A 17,956-nucleotide genomic window follows, 5' to 3' on the forward strand; every position below is an offset into this window, starting at 1 on the left:
ATTCTTACGCAGTAAATTAATGACTGACCCAACAAATGCTCAATGACGATTGAATCAATTGATTGATCAAATATTGATCATTGATTGATCAATAATTGATAAATCAATTGAGTCAGTATATTAATTGACCAATAATTGGTCAAATCTTTATCAATTTAACATTAATTCCGATTGCTCAATAAATGATCATCTATGCGGACCTACATTCACTCAATCAATTATTGATCATAAATTGACCATCTATTGAGCGAATGTTCTTCATTTTTTTTTATCAATAAGTTGGTCAATTTATGCTCAATTATTGAACAATCAATACTGGTCATGGATTGATCAATTTATGCACAATTATCGATCAATCACGCAATTTCTGAGCAATTATCGGTCAATCATCAGTCAATTACCCTTTCAAGCCCTTTTTCTTTTCTTTCTCATTCAAGTCAGGTAAGTTTCAGTGCTTTTGGGTCTCTTTTACACCTTCATCAGGTACCCCCAGAAAAAAACCCCAAAACATAGAGGAATAAATCAAAAATAAATTCAATCAAAAAAGCTTTTTTCTCTGTCTAAACCAGCATGAATTGCTTCTACTACAGCCCTCAACTATACAATAGAGGCTTCTTTGTCAATTTGGGATGAATTTACATTGACACAATCGTAAAAACAACCATCAATGTCTTGCATAAAATTAAAAGGAGAAATTAGCAAACTTTTATTGCTTCTTTTGAGCTCTTCTCGGGCAAAAGTTCATTGAGAAGCAGCAATTTTCCATCTACAGAACAATATTGGTAGGAAATTGCAAAAGAGAGATTTTATCACCACACGTGATTGACATTAAAGTCATGAGAAGAGCAATTGCAGAATTGAGTGTCATTACAGCAGGTAAGATTTATGCAAAAATGAACTTTGAGTTAATTTGAGAGCTGACAAAATGCTTTTATGTAATTTATCACCAATTGGGTGCAGTTCAATTGACCCATTCTGTGTGAGGTTCTTGCTCTTGATTTTTCTTCTTGAATTACTTTTTATTTTCTCTGTAACAGTTGATCGAGAAGGTAAAATCTTATTGCATGAACAAACAGGAGTTTTGTTCGATTTAGTCTCCGGTGTGGAGATCAATGGCGCAAAGGGGACAAAGTCACGGGGGAATGTATGAGCGCGATATGCTCCAAGCAGCTGATGTTGGGTTTATGCTCAACATCGTGTGGCTTCCAGAATCGTCAATCGAGCATGAAATATCCGACAAAACTCCCGTAAGAACATCCACATAGTGAGATAAGCCACCGGCATGAGGAGAAAAGAGAGTCGTGTGTGTGTGAAAAATGGAAATTGACTTTGAGGAGAGATCATTGAGGATGCGCGGATTGAGTTTCTTCCTCCACAACATGAAGTAGAAGATACCAATGCCTCCGCTATGGGAGATCTTTTACTCTACCCATAAATACAGCATGTTTAGTGCTTGCGGTGGAATCTTGTGGCAATTTGTAAAGTACTTTCATCGGGAGTTATTGGAGATTTTAAATCATTAAGATCTCTGACTGATATCTCAATGGATCCATAATGAATTCCCTCCTTCATGCTTCTCATTTCTCATCTCCATACTCCAGCAGACAGTCTTCTTTCTCTCTATGTCCCTTTTTGCCAAGATTTGCGCAAAATTATGAATTTCTCATATTCTCTTATGGTAACTTGAGGGCATATCTCTCCTTTATAAAATTTCTACTCAATGGAAGCGGGAGAAATAAAATTCTCAAATGCATTAAGAAAGAGAATAAATTAATTAATAAAAAAGAATTATGAAAAACATGAATGAATGGAAAATGAGGAGATAATTAAAAATGCGCAACTTTCTTCACCAGAAGCCACAAGAAGCGAGACATGGTCGCAAATGGTTCTCAATCGACCAATTAGAGGGTCGTCAGTGCGACTAAATTACTCAACAAGTGTAAAATTTGCATAATTGCGTGTTGTAGAACATTAGGGGAGCATGAGAAAATAATATAATATTATTGAGAATTTATGCAAAGAATAATAAAAATGTCTAAGGCATAACATGACCCATTTTTCCAGTAAATTGCGACGATATAACTGTTGCAAATGTCCCCTTACTTGAATGTTTTGCAAAAGTTCTTTATTTGGCGAAATTGTTGCAAATTCAACGCGAAATTTATCCTCGTGTCCTTCCATTGAAAGTCATTGTTTGAATCTACATACATTTTGGCTTTAAGAATTTCTATTTCTTAATCTATGAGATTCTACATAAATTCTTTTTGTGTATAAGTTCTATTTAGGCTCATTTTCAGTCCAAAAAAAATTATCTTCTTTCACTTTTATCATTAAATCACCATTAAAAACGATTTCGTGGAAAAAAAAGTAAATCAAACTCCTCCTAAATGTGGCGTAAAACCTTCTTTTAGCATCATAAAGCTTTCTTGATCACAACTACGCTACTGCCCAAAACTGTCGCTCACTTTTAATTTCAGTATTCCTCACACACAATAAAATTATTTTAGCTTCTGTGAAGGTAATATTTAGGCGTGTTTTTTGCACAACTCACACGTTATGTCATGAAATTTAAAATTGAAAGTAACGAGGTAATTTATTAGCCGTCCACAAGAGAAGAGAAAAAAATCTCCCGAGCAATCATCTTTCACATTCTTTTTTTTTTCATTCGCCAAAACATTCGAAATTGGATGAAAGAAGTCCGCAAGCTCTCGAAGGATATGACGAAGCGGAGATTTACAATCTGGACCGCCTTGTCGCAGATTAATTGCTAATTCGTCGTTGAGTAACACCAAATGCAATTAAAACGCACAAGTGAAGGAATGTTCGCCATTTAACGAGCGAATAATTGTAGAGGAAATATTAGTGTTTTATTAGAGCGATATCCAAACCCACCAGAGAATTTACAAGTGAGAAGAAAATTTCATTGGGAAGTTACACAGTTAATTTTCCTTAAATAACTATTGAGATAAGATTTCTTTGCTCGATTTGGCCATTTATAATTGACTCTACAGCACACACCAGGACAAGAGGAAATGTATAAAATGCAATTTTGGGTATTAATATTAATTTCGCAATTGAGGAAGTAACTCGTGAATGTGGAGATAACAGAAATTCACGATTAAAAATTAAATTATATTGAAGCAAATTAAATTTAATTTTTGAAACTCATTCATTGCAGGAAGATATTCAAGCGCGTAATTAAAACCACAGAAAATTTAAATTCAAATAATTAAAAGGCAAAAGAACTTCTGGGAATACAAGCAAATATTTGTCGCCAAAGGGGAAAATGTCGGGGAAAAAATCCAATTAAGAAATGTCTTTTCAATCAATTAAACATTTCGTAGATATTTAACGAGTGTCACAGTGAAGGTGAATTAGTTTTTTTTCTACCATCGAGCAACTACAAGAATTTCCTTATCTAACATTCAACAAATTGCGATGGATTGAATTTTTAAGCGGCGAGACATCAAACCTCACGAAAAGGGGGCTATCATTGAGGGTTTCGGGTGTCAAAAGTAATAACTTTTCTTGCCTATTATTTCCTTTAAAATTTTCCGTCTTCTTCAGAAAAAAATTAAAGACTTCAGGATAATTTTTAAATAAATTAATTTTCAATAATTCAACAAATAAATTTTCCTGAAAGATATTCAATTCCTCAATGGATCATATAGTGTTGGAAATTTCCACGTTAAGAACTAAATAAAGATGTACTGGTAAGCTGACCAAGCTTACGAGAGCTGTGTTTCTTTCAGTGTACCAATTTTGTGAGAACAAACTATAACGCAAATTAATTTAAATACGCGCAAAGTCGGGAAAAGTTGAAAAGTCATCCCCCAAGAAATATTTAAAACGCCATATCTCGGGAACGGCTCCATAGATTTTCGAGTTTGAGCTATCGTTGGAAAGGTCTTAACATCAACTATAACATATTAAAATATGAAGTAAATCGATAATGGCATTTTTGAAATATTCGAGTTCGAAATTTTCGAAAATTTTGATTTTGACTTTAGTGCCTCTCGTGGTCATTTCTCGAAGTTGCAATGTTCTAGACATTTGTAGGGTTTCACGAAACCTTTCATTTGCGCTTGAGTTGATCAAAATCGGACTTGTAGAACCCGAGATATGACATGCCAACTTTGGAAGGCTATATCTCGAGAACGGCGACATAGATTTTCTTCATTTTTGGCATGGAGCTAGATAATATGGTCAGCTATAACATATCAAAATATGAAGCAAATCGATAATGGCGTTTTCGAGATATTCATCGGAAACTCATCGAAAATTTTGTTTTTGATTTTTGGCCCTCTAGCGGTCACTTTTGAAACTTCTGATGTTCTAGAGAGTTGTAGGATTTGTTGAGATCTTTCATTTGACCCCGGGTTGATCAAAATCGGTCAAGCCGTTTTCGAGTTATGGTCGATTTTCGATGAAAAATTGTGGCGGCCATATTGACTAAACGGTTTGACCGATTTTCGAAAATAAGGTATCGTTGGAAAGCTCTTGATGGCCCCTACAACATATCAAAATTTCAGATTTTTAGCTATTACAGGGGCTGAGATATAGCGAAAACAAAATTTTGAGGTTATTCAAAATGGCGGACGGGGGGGTGGGGGGTAAAATTTGACGTCATAATCGGACGTCTTCCAGTCGACTTTTAAACTTTGCCGTTTACCGCAAGTCTCTATCTATTACCGTTCTCTTGCAATTTCAAGTTGAACCACGGACGGACGGCCGGCCGGCCGGACGGCCGGCCGGAAAAAAAATTTTTTTGGCGCATACGTTTTTTGGAATGTGGGGACCCTAATTCGTGCTCATCCCAAGTTTGAGCCCGATCTGACGACTTTCGATTTTGCTCGGTACACAAAAGCTGTGTCTGAAAGAAACACAGCTAAAACGAAGAAAAATATTTATATTCGGTACGGAAAGGGGAGAAACGTCCACATGTATGTGAGAGATGGCACGGATTGAGTTTAAGAAAGAAAAAAAATATTAAAAGAGATTTTTCTTCAACTATATACACAATTTAGGTGCACTCTGGCCTCGATATTCTTGGACTAGATTATCGCGGGTATTTTGTTTGTGGTGCAAAAGAGAATTTCCTCCAACATGTGTGTACTGGTTGATGCACTTTGTTGTTTTCTTCATTTCGTTCGCTTTTCTTTACAACTTTATGGACTTCCATCGTCGTCGTTTGTAGCTCCATTTTCTGAGCCACACGCGGGCCTTGGTGGGGAAACTTCTTTATTTTTTCTTTTCTTTTCTTTTTAAGAATAAACTGGCGCGCGAGTCTATTGAGAAGTGCATTGATCTCCATTTCGCGCGCCACAAGAGAGTCAAAATGATCAATTTATATACTAAAATCACACACATATGTATGTATGTAGTTTTTAAACCGCAAATAGAAGAATAATAGCTCAAGGAGGGCAAGAGGAAAGTATGTATAGGAAAGCATGCAAGAAAAAATGAAGGTGAAAATCAGCGAATAACCCACATTGATTAATTAGACGAAAATATATAGCAACAACAAAAAAGAGAGAAGAAAAAAAAGATAGAAGAGAATGGGAAGAGATCTTCACACAGGCAACAATTTATTTACAACTTAATTAATTGGCGAGGTACCCGCGCTCCCATATGCAATTTGGTTGGAGAGATTCCTCCACCAGATCAGCATTAGGTCTGTGAGACACACAGAGAGCGCGGACAATTTGCATAGAGCCACCAAAGGAGGATAAAATATTATGCACATATAGAGATTCGCATTGTATTGAGCTCAAACCCTCACACATAACATCCTAAAATGTTGCAAGAGAGGAGCCCGCACTCATGGTATGACTTTCCCGGGCACGTCGTGGAGTTCCAGGAATGATTTCCACTGTGTTGGAACGAGTCACGATTGGATTGCGGAGAGGATGGGAGTCTGTGGGCAGAAGAGTTCGTGGATTTGTTTTAGTTAATGATCCAATTGCGTCTGCGCCCTCCGGCAATTCGAGATTTGTTTACAATGTTGGTAATACAGAATAAGTTAAGCTCAATCTCTTCTTTTTCGGTACACCACAATGATTAATTTAAGACGTTTTTTTTTACTGAAATACTGATGTTGAGGAAATAGACGTAGAATATCAAAAATCAATCAATTGAAAGAATTTTCTTTTAATTTTTAATGAATCAGTTTAAAAATTTTTAAGCGCGATTTTCGATTATTCTCAAGTTAATTAAAAAGAAAGAAAAATCTCAAAAAACATTCTCTCAATGGTCATAAAAGGGTACACTAAATTGGTGAAATTTCTTCCCCTTGGCAGGCGTGCTTCCTCAACTCTTTCTCCTCGTGTTGTATCTTTGGCAAAAGCCAGTCCTAAATGGAGTTAGATTTCCCTCCCACATTCCCCAACCCCGTGTATATAATACGATCGCCCCGTGCGCATTTGCCCGATGCCAAATCATTGACCTCTGATGGTCTTTTGCCTTGTTTTGTATGAACTATTTCTGGGTGAAGGAATTTCGATTGTGTGGGGCCTCCAGGAGTCTTCTCTCGCGATATACCTTTCTCCACAAATTGGTTGGAGGAGAAAGAAAATTCTCTCGTTAACAAATTTCCCAGATTCTTTACTAATTTACTGTGTGGAGTCTCTTCTATGCTGACGGAATTGAGATCGAGTTTTTGGGATTAAAATGAAAATTAAATTGTTCCAGAAACCTTCATGCGCGGGAACGTTTTTATTGTTGCAGCAACATAGTTCTTTTAGATCAGGGCAGGAGCCTCTTTCCCTCGTCTATTTTATCTCACACATTAAAAATGAAAAGACATTCATTGCCTGTGACTCCGTCAATAGTCATAAACATTCGTCTAACGATTATTTCTCTTGTGTTATAACTAATTTACAAAACAATTCCGGAAGAAGCATCATTAAAATATTCTTTTTTCTCTCTCTTTCTTGATTCTTTTGTTGGTTCTTTTGTGAGTTCTTTGTTGCACAGAGTAGAGAAGTTCCTCAAAAATTCACAGACTTGAGCTTTTATTTAGTTGTCTGCCTATCTCTCTCTCTCTCTGGCTGGGCAAGAAGTTGATGAAGAAGTCAATGAAGACTTTCAATGGTATTCGGGGAGAAAATGATGAAGGATGTTGCCACTGTTGGGGCCGCTGGGAAACATTTTATACGCAGCCCAAAAGTGATGTTTTCTGAAACGTCACTTCACTCTGGGTGTCACATCGACTTCCGTTTATGGCGTAAGAATTGAAAGGCGTGATCAAAGTGGCTCCCAAAGTGAAGTGGTTTTTTCTATATTAATTGCAGAAGAGAAGAACTCAAATTAAGTGACAATCGAAAGAAGAAGTGCTAAAGTAAAGAATTGAGAAGAAAAATAAGTGTAAAGTTAAAGAAGAAATAATAAATTGGTGACGGGAAATTTGCCTTTGATTTCCACGTGCTGCATCATCATTTTCCATCCCACACACCCAACGTTGACGACTCTTTGCATTGCTTCCGGACTCTTCTGGCCACGAAGGACAAGAATTTTTGTCCTTCGACCGGCACTGGCCCGATTACTAATCGTTCTTTATCTTTCAAGGTGTGTGAGGACACGTGTTCTGGGCATATTCACCTGGATTGGCTAGGAATCTGATTCTAACTTGTATTTCTGCGTATACTTAAAGGTGTGTGGGCGGCTACATTTGGAGCTTACTGACCTGGCATTATCTCTAATCTATTTCTGCGTGTATTTAAAGGTCAGTAGCTGAGCTTACGCAATCGCGCGTACATTTTGTCCTTCGACCGGCACTGGCCCGATTACTAATCGTTCTTTATCTTTCAAGGTGTGTGAGGACACGTGTTCTGGGCATATTCACCTGGATTGGCTAGGAATCTGATTCTAACTTGTATTTCTGCGTATACTTAAAGGTGTGTGGGCGGCTACATTTGGAGCTTACTGACCTGGCATTATCTCTAATCTATTTCTGCGTGTATTTAAAGGTCAGTAGCTGAGCTTACGCAATCGCGCGTACATTTGGTCCATCGATCCTCTTGCTTGGATCAGCGCAGCTTCAAGAGCGTCTAGAACTTCCGCTTCATCTCAGTGCATCGATAGAGAAGGCACCATTATGTCTCTGGAAATCCGGGGAGCAATTTTGGCCAGAATTGCCGCAGTGGAACGCTTCGTAGATGACATCACTGACGTTGATAAACAGCTGGCTGGCTATTCCGCAAATTTAGCCAATCAGTTGGACATCGTATTGGCATTGAGACAGCAATATCTCAACGTTCAGGAAGAAATCATCGTCAGCAAGGAACTTGAGCTTCACAAGGCCACTGAAATTGTCAATCTCGAAGACTTCACTCAACGCTGCGACTTGCTTGTGGCCAAACTCAAAAAACTCCTCGCTGATGCTCCCGGATCTCCTACAGATGGGAAGCCAATCCCCACGGCTTCCGGGGAGTTGATGCAACAATTTCTCGCCTTCATGCAACAATCAGAAAAGCGTTATTATGCGTCGGAGGTGCAGAATCGGGAGAGTATGCAAATGCTTATCAACACTCTGAAGGAACTCCCGTTGGGTGCCCCTAGCGGCTCTGCACTCCCCGTGATAACAGTCAAGCTCCCTCAACTGCAATTACCTACCTTTGATGGGACGTATGGTTCATGGCATACGTTCAAGGATAGATTCACTGCTTCAGTGATAAATTATCCGCACATTTCCGACGTCCAGAAGCTTGAATATCTCAAGTCAGCTGTTTCCGGTGATGCTGCATCTTGCATCAAACACATAAACACCACCGGAGTTAATTTCATTGTCGCCTGGAGAATTCTGTTGGACAAATTTGAGAGGAAGAATGACATCGTAGCGGAACACATTAAAACTTTCTTCGCTATGCCTCAGATGTCCTCAAGCCCACAAGCCATTCACGACATTACCAACATCGCTACGGAGTGCACAATGGCTTTAGATGCATTGCGTGTGGTTCAACGCGACCCATGGCTGATTCAGTTCATCCTTGAGCGCCTCGATACTGAATCTCGCGTGCTATGGGGTCGTGAATGCGGACCAGAGGTTCCCTCTTTGGGCATGTTCATCAAGTTTCTCAATCAACGGTGTCTGGACGTCAGGAATTCAACTCAAGCTTCAACCAAACCACCTTCCGGGGGAGACCAGAATGCTCGTTCACATTCGAGTAAATCACAGCCTAACAAACATCATGCTTCAGCCTTCATCAATTCTGCTAGTTCCGATCTATGTCGGTGCTGTAAGGAGTCCTCTCATCCGCTCGACAAGTGCCCCATCTTCCTGCGTCAATCCCCGGATGAGCGGTTTGAGACGGTCAAGCGTTTGAGTCTGTGCAGGAACTGCTTCGCGACACACATGACTCACTCTTGCACCTACAACAGATGTCGCAAGTGCCAGGGGCGGCACAATGTCTTGCTTCATGAAAAATACAGTTCTACCACTGGAGATCCAAGCACCTCCAGTCCATCTGCATCAACGGTAGACAATGCTTCAGACGCTCAAAGCTCCACTAGCTCCACGGGGTCTTCTGCCACTGTTGCTGTCTGTTCTGCATCGGGAATCCACCACTCTGATTCACCTCCAAGAGTTTTTCTTGCGACGGCTTTGGTGGATCTCCAAACAGCAGCTGGCAAGACGATCCCATGCCGCATACTACTGGACAGTGGTGCTCAAATTAACGTCATTGCTTCAGATCTAGCGAACCTTTCGAATCTACCGAGACATCCAACATGCATCTCCGTCGATGGCCTTGGCGCCACGACCTCTCGCGCTAGATTCTTTGTAAACGCGACCGTAGTTTCCAAGACTACCGGCATCCGCATCGCATTGAAATGCTACATCTTGCCTCAAATCCCAGGCACGTTTCCCAATTGGCCTGTGGATTCCTCCAAAATGCGCATCCCTCAAGATATTCCCCTGGCGGATCCGGATTGGGCGGTGCAACGCCCTGTGGACATTCTCATCTCTGGCAAGCATTTCTGGGATTGCTTCCTTAACGATTCCATCTCACTGGGCCCAGGACGTCCCATGTTGAAAGCTTCAGTGTTTGGCCATGTGGTAGTGGGAGAAGATGAGGTTATGTCTGCCTCGGATTGCTTAACGTTCACTGCCACAACTCCGGAATCTTCTTTGCATCAAGTCAGGGCAGTTGAGGATGTGCCTGTGAAGCTTTTACAATTGGAGAATCAATTTGCATCACCATCTCATTCAGCTTCGGCTCATCAGTGCATGGTGGGTGAAAATCTTCTGCCTCTGCTTCTCTTTAATCACCCTCTATGCATTCTTGGTGAGTCCCGCGGGTTTGTCATCCGACAATTCCACGCATTAGAACACAAGTTCCACAACGTTGCCTTGCAAATGCCTCACTGCAAGGTTCTTGATGATCTACAGTGTGTTCAGTGGTTGAAGCCCCTCTGTGACGACTCCAATAGGAGTCCTACTCAATGCGTGCATCATAACAGAGCGCTCATCAATCTGACTCGAATCATGCTTCAAAAATCTCTTCAAGAAGACTGCATTCAGCCTCAGCCTGAGTCGTCGGGGTCAACTTGGTTGACTCAGTTATCTTTGCCCAATATACAGTCCACTACCGCTCACTGCTGCAGAATTCTGACACAAAGGAAGTACCAAGTTCAGAACATCATGCCAGTGTCAGAATTCAGGAACGCTTCACATTGCATCTCGCGTGTGCATCAGCTGAGAATCCTCGAGAGAGCTGCAGAGAACATTGCGCAGCCGGGGAGCATTCAGCCGCGCAATTGGAAGTGGCTGAATACTCTGCCATTTCCCCTCGATCCCCGGACATTGAGTTATCAGGAAGGTCACATGCTACACCAAGATAATCATCCCATCGTCTTGCCAAAGCTCAATCGCCTGAAGTTCATCATTTGGCAAGAATACTTCCGGCAACTCCAACCAATCCATTGCTGGCGAAAGGAGAATCTTCCGCAGAACATAGACATTCCTCAGCTTGCGGAAGAGAAATCTCTGTGCTCCTATCGGTCGGAAGACCGAATGGACCACACCGGGGAGAATGTTGGGGCCGCTGGGAAACATTTTATACGCAGCCCAAAAGTGATGTTTTCTGAAACGTCACTTCACTCTGGGTGTCACATCGACTTCCGTTTATGGCGTAAGAATTGAAAGGCGTGATCAAAGTGGCTCCCAAAGTGAAGTGGTTTTTTCTATATTAATTGCAGAAGAGAAGAACTCAAATTAAGTGACAATCGAAAGAAGAAGTGCTAAAGTAAAGAATTGAGAAGAAAAATAAGTGTAAAGTTAAAGAAGAAATAATAAATTGGTGACGGGAAATTTGCCTTTGATTTCCACGTGCTGCATCATCATTTTCCATCCCACACACCCAACGTTGACGACTCTTTGCATTGCTTCCGGACTCTTCTGGCCACGAAGGACAAGAATTTTTGTCCTTCGACCGGCACTGGCCCGATTACTAATCGTTCTTTATCTTTCAAGGTGTGTGAGGACACGTGTTCTGGGCATATTCACCTGGATTGGCTAGGAATCTGATTCTAACTTGTATTTCTGCGTATACTTAAAGGTGTGTGGGCGGCTACATTTGGAGCTTACTGACCTGGCATTATCTCTAATCTATTTCTGCGTGTATTTAAAGGTCAGTAGCTGAGCTTACGCAATCGCGCGTACAGCCACCATAGAGCTCATTTTGGGTTAATAATTGATTAGGAGTGATTAAATTAATTGGCCCCCCGTCTATTGAGTGAGGTAAAAGAAAAAATCCACTCACAATAGTATTTCCAGGTAAAATTGAGACATAATTGACCCAGCCATCCGTCCAAATAAATCTCAATTCTTCACCACATAAAGTGACTTTCCCTCCGACTCCCTGAAAAATCTCCCAAAAAGATCAGGAGGAAGAATTTATTCACAAAACAGCCCAATTACACAATTTCTTAAAGAATAACTCACACACAGTAATGGGGCAAAAAAAGTCGAGTACAAATTTAATTTTTCCCGCTTCAAAATTGCTCAAGCTTCAAACATGTGTTCCAACATTCCGTTTTTTACCTTTCTATTACTCTTTTTTCTTCAACTTCTTCTTGGTGGCTATTGAAGCACCTGAGAGAGCTGTTCATTAAGAATATTATTGTTATTTCCCCAAGTCTTCGTCATGCCTCTATCAAAAATTGTCTGCCACGAAAATCAGCAATATTTTCTCATTAAATCTCAACTTGTTGTGTTTCATTCAAAAGTCTTTAAAAGTCTCTTTCTCTCTCACTCTCTCGAGTTTATTTACTTATATACTTTTTAAAGTGAAGGAGAAAAGGAAAAGGTAATTTTCTCCTCATAAGCTGCATCATCTTTCCTATTTATTTGCACATACAAACATTGTTATAATGATGCTTAAATGTTACTTTCTGCAATGGGATGTAACTGAGCACAAGGGGGCGTAGTTTTTTGTTGTTTGCTTGCTAGTTAATTCAACCTAAAATGGAAAAACTTCACGCGTGCACCTTTTTCATTCGAAACTATCAATCTAGCGGTAATCATGCTGATTTTATTAATTTTTTTAAGGAATTCAATCTCAAAGAAAAAATTTCTTTAATCATATAAGATTCTAAGTGATTTTAAGTCTAGAGGAGGAAAAACCTTTTTACTTCTTTTTGAGATTTTCAAAAATTTCCCACGATCCTCGATGACCTTTAAAAACCCAAAGATTGAAGAATCTTTAAATAAATTCTATATTTTCGCACAAAAGTTTCTTCATTGCGCCACATTCGGCGGCTTCACGTGAAGTGCAGCACTGTCTGCACAAAAACCGTGTGCAAGTTGCGACGCCTGATCTCACAATGCGATGCCCTTTTGGATGGCGTTTTGTGCAATAAAATATTAACATGATTGTTGAGGAAGAATTTCCTCCATAAGTTTCAGGAATTCCTCTCTCTCTCTCTCTTTGATGCTCTTTGGTGAAATTCATGAGAAATCCACGTGTTTTGCCGGGGAGAGATTTTGAAAACTTTCTAGACGCTTCATTGATTCCCTTTACCATTCGTCGCTCCATGTCAATTATGAATAATTCAATGTGAAACATAAGATGGACTCTTTTCAGCGCACATTCCATATCTTCCAAACGTTTCTTGCAAAATTGAAAGATAATCCCAGAACGGGAAGAGAAGTAGAGAAGATTTGGCATTCCATCCATCTTTGATTTATGTCCACGTATAGTCGGTGAAGGAATGCAAATTTTGCAGTTTTTTTTTAACTCTCCTCTCTTCACCAAGATGCGAAGATCTTGAGGAGGATGGCGATAAAGGGGGAAGAGGAGTGGAAAATTAAACTTTACCTTCTTATTTCTGCTGGATTAGCAGAAAAAGCGGCGGCAGCGGCAAAAATGTCTTCAGCAACGACTAAATCCAAACAGACAGAATCCCTCGTGGACGCTTTTTGAGATTTGACTCCTTTTCCCTGAGATTTCTAATGAATCCAACGATGAGATGAAATTCCTTTTATCAGCTACCTGCACACAGAACCTAATCCACTCACTGCATCCAATTTTTCACGTAATTTCCTCAATTTCACGTGGTTTTTCTCACTAACTCTTTACACCTTTTTTCTTCTTCTTCTTCTTCCCTATCAATAACCTCTTTTTTCGAATTAGGACATAACCGTTACAACAAGAAGGAAAATCAATTCCATCAATTCAAACACAAATACGATATCACTGATAAGGTCTGCGCGGGAAAACTCACACACGCATTGGCAGAAAATGAAATTCAACTAAACACTTTGAAGACAAACATAAAGATTAAGAGGAGGAGGAAGAGGGCAATCGAACTGGAACACTTTCCTTATCGTGCGCGACGGATCGCGCGGAGAAAGGTGATCGTGGCGTGAAAGAGACACAACCGACACTCTTCTTGAGGCCTTGGCGGTTTGGAAGCAACTGCTTGAGTCGCACCGAATGAACCGCCAAGACCGCCGAGACTCACCTCGAACCTGGAGGAGGGCAAAACCGAACAACAAAACGGAGGATCGCGAACAGAGTTGAAAAGATCACTGATTTGAGATCATTCAGATTCACATTAAAGGTGATTTCCCAGATTTCCTCAAACAATTTTTTAATGAAAAATTGTTAAATGTTCTTTTAGAAAGAAAAAGAATTTTTTTAAATAATTCTTGAATAAAGAAAATTTAATAAAAATTTCAACTCTGGTTCTTCAGTATGTTCGTCACCAAAAATCTCCGCTGCTGGAGATCAGTGTGAGACTTTTTGGGCACAATCTGTTGTTGTCTTGTTTTTTTTGTCCTTCGTCATGTTGTCAATCCCCCATCTCGTGCACGCCTGTCCACCGACTCACACAGATCGCGCTCTCCAACCAGTCCCCTCTGCAGAATCATGTGTTGGAGGTTGCAGCAAGATTCTGGCTCGGGATAAAGGTGGAGATATGCGCGAGCGGTACGTTATAAGAAGCAACGGCGATGATGATGAATTTTCCCGCGTCATGAGATTTTGTGGTTTTATTGCGAAAATGAGACTCCCAACATACCTACATATATAATATTGTGTGTATTATGTATGTACGTACATATGCAAATGAATGAGCATAAATTGCTAAATGTGGCCGCTGAGCAGCTGACAGGGATACATGAACCACGGTTGTTGCCATCTCACCCGTTCCCTCCGAATTTCTCACTCTCTTCTCTCCCCTAAAAAAACCAACATATACCTATGTTGTGTATGTTTTCTTAGACAAAGATAAAAGAGCAACGATGCAGCAAGTGCAAGAAAATAAGTTAAACATATTTATGCGCGATGTTTTGTGTCTTGGAGCTTCTTCTTCGTTGGTTCTTTTTTTTTGGTTTGGTTTGTGAAGTGAACCCCTTTTGGGTATAGTGCATAGGGCTGCAAGTTCTTTGCATCCCATGGGACTCAATTATTTACACACACTCGAGGTGTTTTGTGTGCGGAGGTGCTGGCTTGGCTCACCAGGAAGGTACAATGGGAGAGGATAGGGGGGAAGGGAAATAAAGCAATGTCGAGTGGAAAGAAATTCCAAAACAGCAGCAAAATGTGAGAATAAGGAGGAAAAACATCCCGGAAAGAGGGCAAGAAGAACGACAAGAATACGCGCAGTGATGGCATTCTCCAAGACAAACAGCATTGCGTTGGATTTCAGGCGGGAACGCAGCGGTTGGAAATTATGATGAATAATAATTTTGCAACACGAGGAAAATGTGCAAAATGCTAAGATATGTATTTATGAGGAAACGGGAAAATGTGCAAAGGCGCGCCAAGTGCAGAAAATTCCTCCAACATTTGCCATTTTTTCTTTTCTATATTCTTGATGTTCATGGAAAGGGTCCAATGGATGGCCTATTTTAAGACTTCCCACACACTCGCGTAAAAGTCAAAAAATCCACTAAAAATATCTCCCATCGCTGCGTGCGGAGGAATAAAAGAAGGAGAATCGTCATCTCGTGATGTTTGTCTTCGCGCTCCAAGAAAAGATTGATAGTGTGGCAAAATTCATTTAGAAGCTTCACTTCTTTTTTTCTTTTTTTTCTACCTTTGCCATCATCCAGAATATAGAAGAGTAGCTGATGCGTGAAGAGGGAACTTCTCAATCCAGTGAACCATCCACAACACTCTGGGATCTCTTCATATTCACCTTTTTCCATTGAAACTGACTTTGGTGGGATTAATTGAAAGGTTTTCATTGAAGAATTCTCAGCACGAATCGCCACCACTACAAGGTGTCTCTCATATCTCATCAATCTGACCGTTATCAAGAGAAATGTTATACGCGTCTTGAAGAATATCTCAATATTTGGCTGACACGGGAATTTAAAGGGATTAGCTGTTTACATTGGAAAGGCGTCGGCGTGGGTATTAGCTGTATCAACCATAATGATGAATTAGTTTTTTTCCATTAAAATTTTTTCAGTTAAATGTCGTTCAATTTTTGAAGAATTTAATTTTAAATATCTCGTTCTTAATTTAGAATTTATTTGCCCGCTAGAGGGCTCAAATCTTGTGGAGACATCTTGTAGAAAAAACTGATTTTCCTTTAAGAGAATTTCAGAGATCTTTGGTGAATTTTACATAAAATTGTGAAGAAAACAATTTTAATTAAAAAGCTTCTCTTTGAAGTTAAAAATTGGCCTTCAAGCGTGAATATTTTCAAACTATTTTATTTTGAGATAGAGCCATCTAGTGAGAATTTTATCCCACACTCTTGTCACGATAAATTAAACCCGTTAACAATTATAATGTCCATAACTTTTGCATAAAAGATTTTTCTCTCTCTCCCAAAATTTAGACCACTTAATCATAAATTAATTCTTAGTCTTTAATTTCTTTTTTATCTTAAGTAAACAAATAAAAAAAAGCACAGAAAATTTCCATTTTATCATTTTGATGGCTCATTGAGAGATTTTCTTTTTAAAGAACATCATGAATTTGCTTCTTCTTCTTCACACGATTTCAGGTGCAAAAATTCATGAAAATTCATTAACAATTTTCACACATAAAAAGAAGAACAAATTTTAAAACAATCGCGTCACAAAAATTCCACTAAAACGCCGTCCAAGGCCAGAGAGAGAGAGAGAAAAAAATGTATAAATAAAATTACATTTTACGACGGTGCAGCGTCGTAATTTTGCACAATTAAAATGATAATGAAAAAGTACGAAACGTTAATTATTTTTTAAATGCCCCCCACCACCATTTTACGCGTGTGTGTGTGTGTCTTTAAAATTAATTTAACAGGACATCAGTTGGGGTTTTAAATTGAAAGGAACATGCCAAGTCATTTTTCTTCACGTGCTCAAGCAACCGGCAGATGAGGAATATAAAAGTATTTGATTGCAACGTATGGATGAGAGAGATCCATGACTGTTTGATGGCATGAAGAACAAGATGGGTATTAAAATAATTTAAAGATGAAAATTGAAAAAAAGGGAGGTAACACAAAAGGGCGCCTCAGTTGCGCTCAATTGCAAAATTGATTTTCTTTTCTGTTGCAAAAGACCGGTGTGTATTGAGAATCGTAAAATCCTCCACAACTTGTATGATGAGAACAATATAAAATTGAGCTTCTCGGCATGGATTTCATTGCAATTAGTTTGATATAAAAAGAAGAAGAAATAGGGAAGAATGGGGCTGTTCTAGTGCAAATTCTCTATGGATTTAGTGATTTATTAATTCGTCAAAGCGTTTAAAAAAATTATAAATAAAAATAGAAAATTTAACAGCTTAATAAAAAATAATAATTTTGAAGAAAAATGTGATGTGTTGCCCCAGTCACCCCTATGGTGAATGATAAATGAAGCACACGGATGGACAAAACAGAAGCCCACAGTCCAAATCACATTGCGGCTTTTGATGAATGACCATCACTATGCCATGGGAAGTTGCATTCGATGTCTTCCTATCTTGGTCAATTGGTTCTCCTTAATTGTTCCATCACGAAGAGGAAAAAAAAGAAAGAAAAATGAACCCCAATCCCATAGACACGATTTTTCTGTCCACTGAACCACTTTTTCCTCTTGTTTGTCTTTTTTCTTCTTCTATTAAATGTTTGCATTTCTGGGACGAGAATTGAGAGACAAACACAAATGAAGAAGGTCCGCAAAGGGTAGGGCAAAATACTTCCAAAATCGCCCACAAAATTATATACCTACATGTGAAAGAAATTAATAGCATATGGCTGAAATTCTTCATTGACCAACAATCATTTCTGCCTAATTTTTTTGTTATTTTTCATCTCAACATCTTAGAATAAAAAAAAAAAGAATTCTTCTTTAGCTAAATATTAAACACAATGACGAGACAAAAATGCCTGATTAATAAAATTATAATAATCCTAAATTAAAACCAAACAAGAGAGATTTGTCCAGGAAGTCTGATAAAATCTCTCTGCTAAATTTACAAAAGAAAAACCCAAAGCAGGTGAGAAGCACAAGAGAGGCCTCCTAATGTCG

At 39.2% G+C, this 17,956-nt stretch overlaps 2 protein-coding genes across 4 annotated transcripts in view; one reads left to right on the plus strand and one right to left on the minus strand.

The window, feature by feature from the left end:
- Positions 1–13,589, minus strand: part of LOC129793850 (protein prickle-like) — a 126,176-nt gene extending 112,587 nt beyond the window's left edge. Inside the window, exon 1 of the mRNA XM_055834301.1 lies at positions 13,317–13,589. The gene's annotated coding sequence lies outside the window, so the exon portion shown is untranslated. The remainder of the gene's footprint in view (positions 1–13,316) is intronic.
- On the plus strand, positions 7,128–11,661 carry LOC129793847 (uncharacterized). 3 transcript variants are annotated; one of them, XM_055834295.1, is made up of 5 exons: positions 7,128–7,566; positions 7,652–7,723; positions 7,811–7,895; positions 7,968–11,555; positions 11,628–11,661. In XM_055834295.1, the coding sequence occupies exon 4, from the start codon at positions 8,096–8,098 to the stop codon at positions 11,138–11,140; it is 3,045 nt and encodes a 1,014-aa protein (XP_055690270.1). In that variant the 5' UTR covers positions 7,128–7,566; positions 7,652–7,723; positions 7,811–7,895; positions 7,968–8,095; the 3' UTR covers positions 11,141–11,555; positions 11,628–11,661. The 3 variants fall into 3 exon arrangements, with proteins under 3 accessions (XP_055690270.1, XP_055690269.1, XP_055690271.1); XM_055834294.1 differs by lacking the exon at positions 7,652–7,723 and having other exon boundaries at positions 7,128–7,651; positions 7,724–7,895; XM_055834296.1 differs by having other exon boundaries at positions 7,137–7,566; positions 7,811–11,470; positions 11,556–11,655.
- Positions 13,590–17,956: the final 4,367 nt, after the last annotated feature.

This window comes from Lutzomyia longipalpis, chromosome 3 (genome assembly GCF_024334085.1).
Source record: "Lutzomyia longipalpis isolate SR_M1_2022 chromosome 3, ASM2433408v1".
NCBI classification, from domain to species: domain Eukaryota; kingdom Metazoa; phylum Arthropoda; class Insecta; order Diptera; family Psychodidae; genus Lutzomyia; species Lutzomyia longipalpis.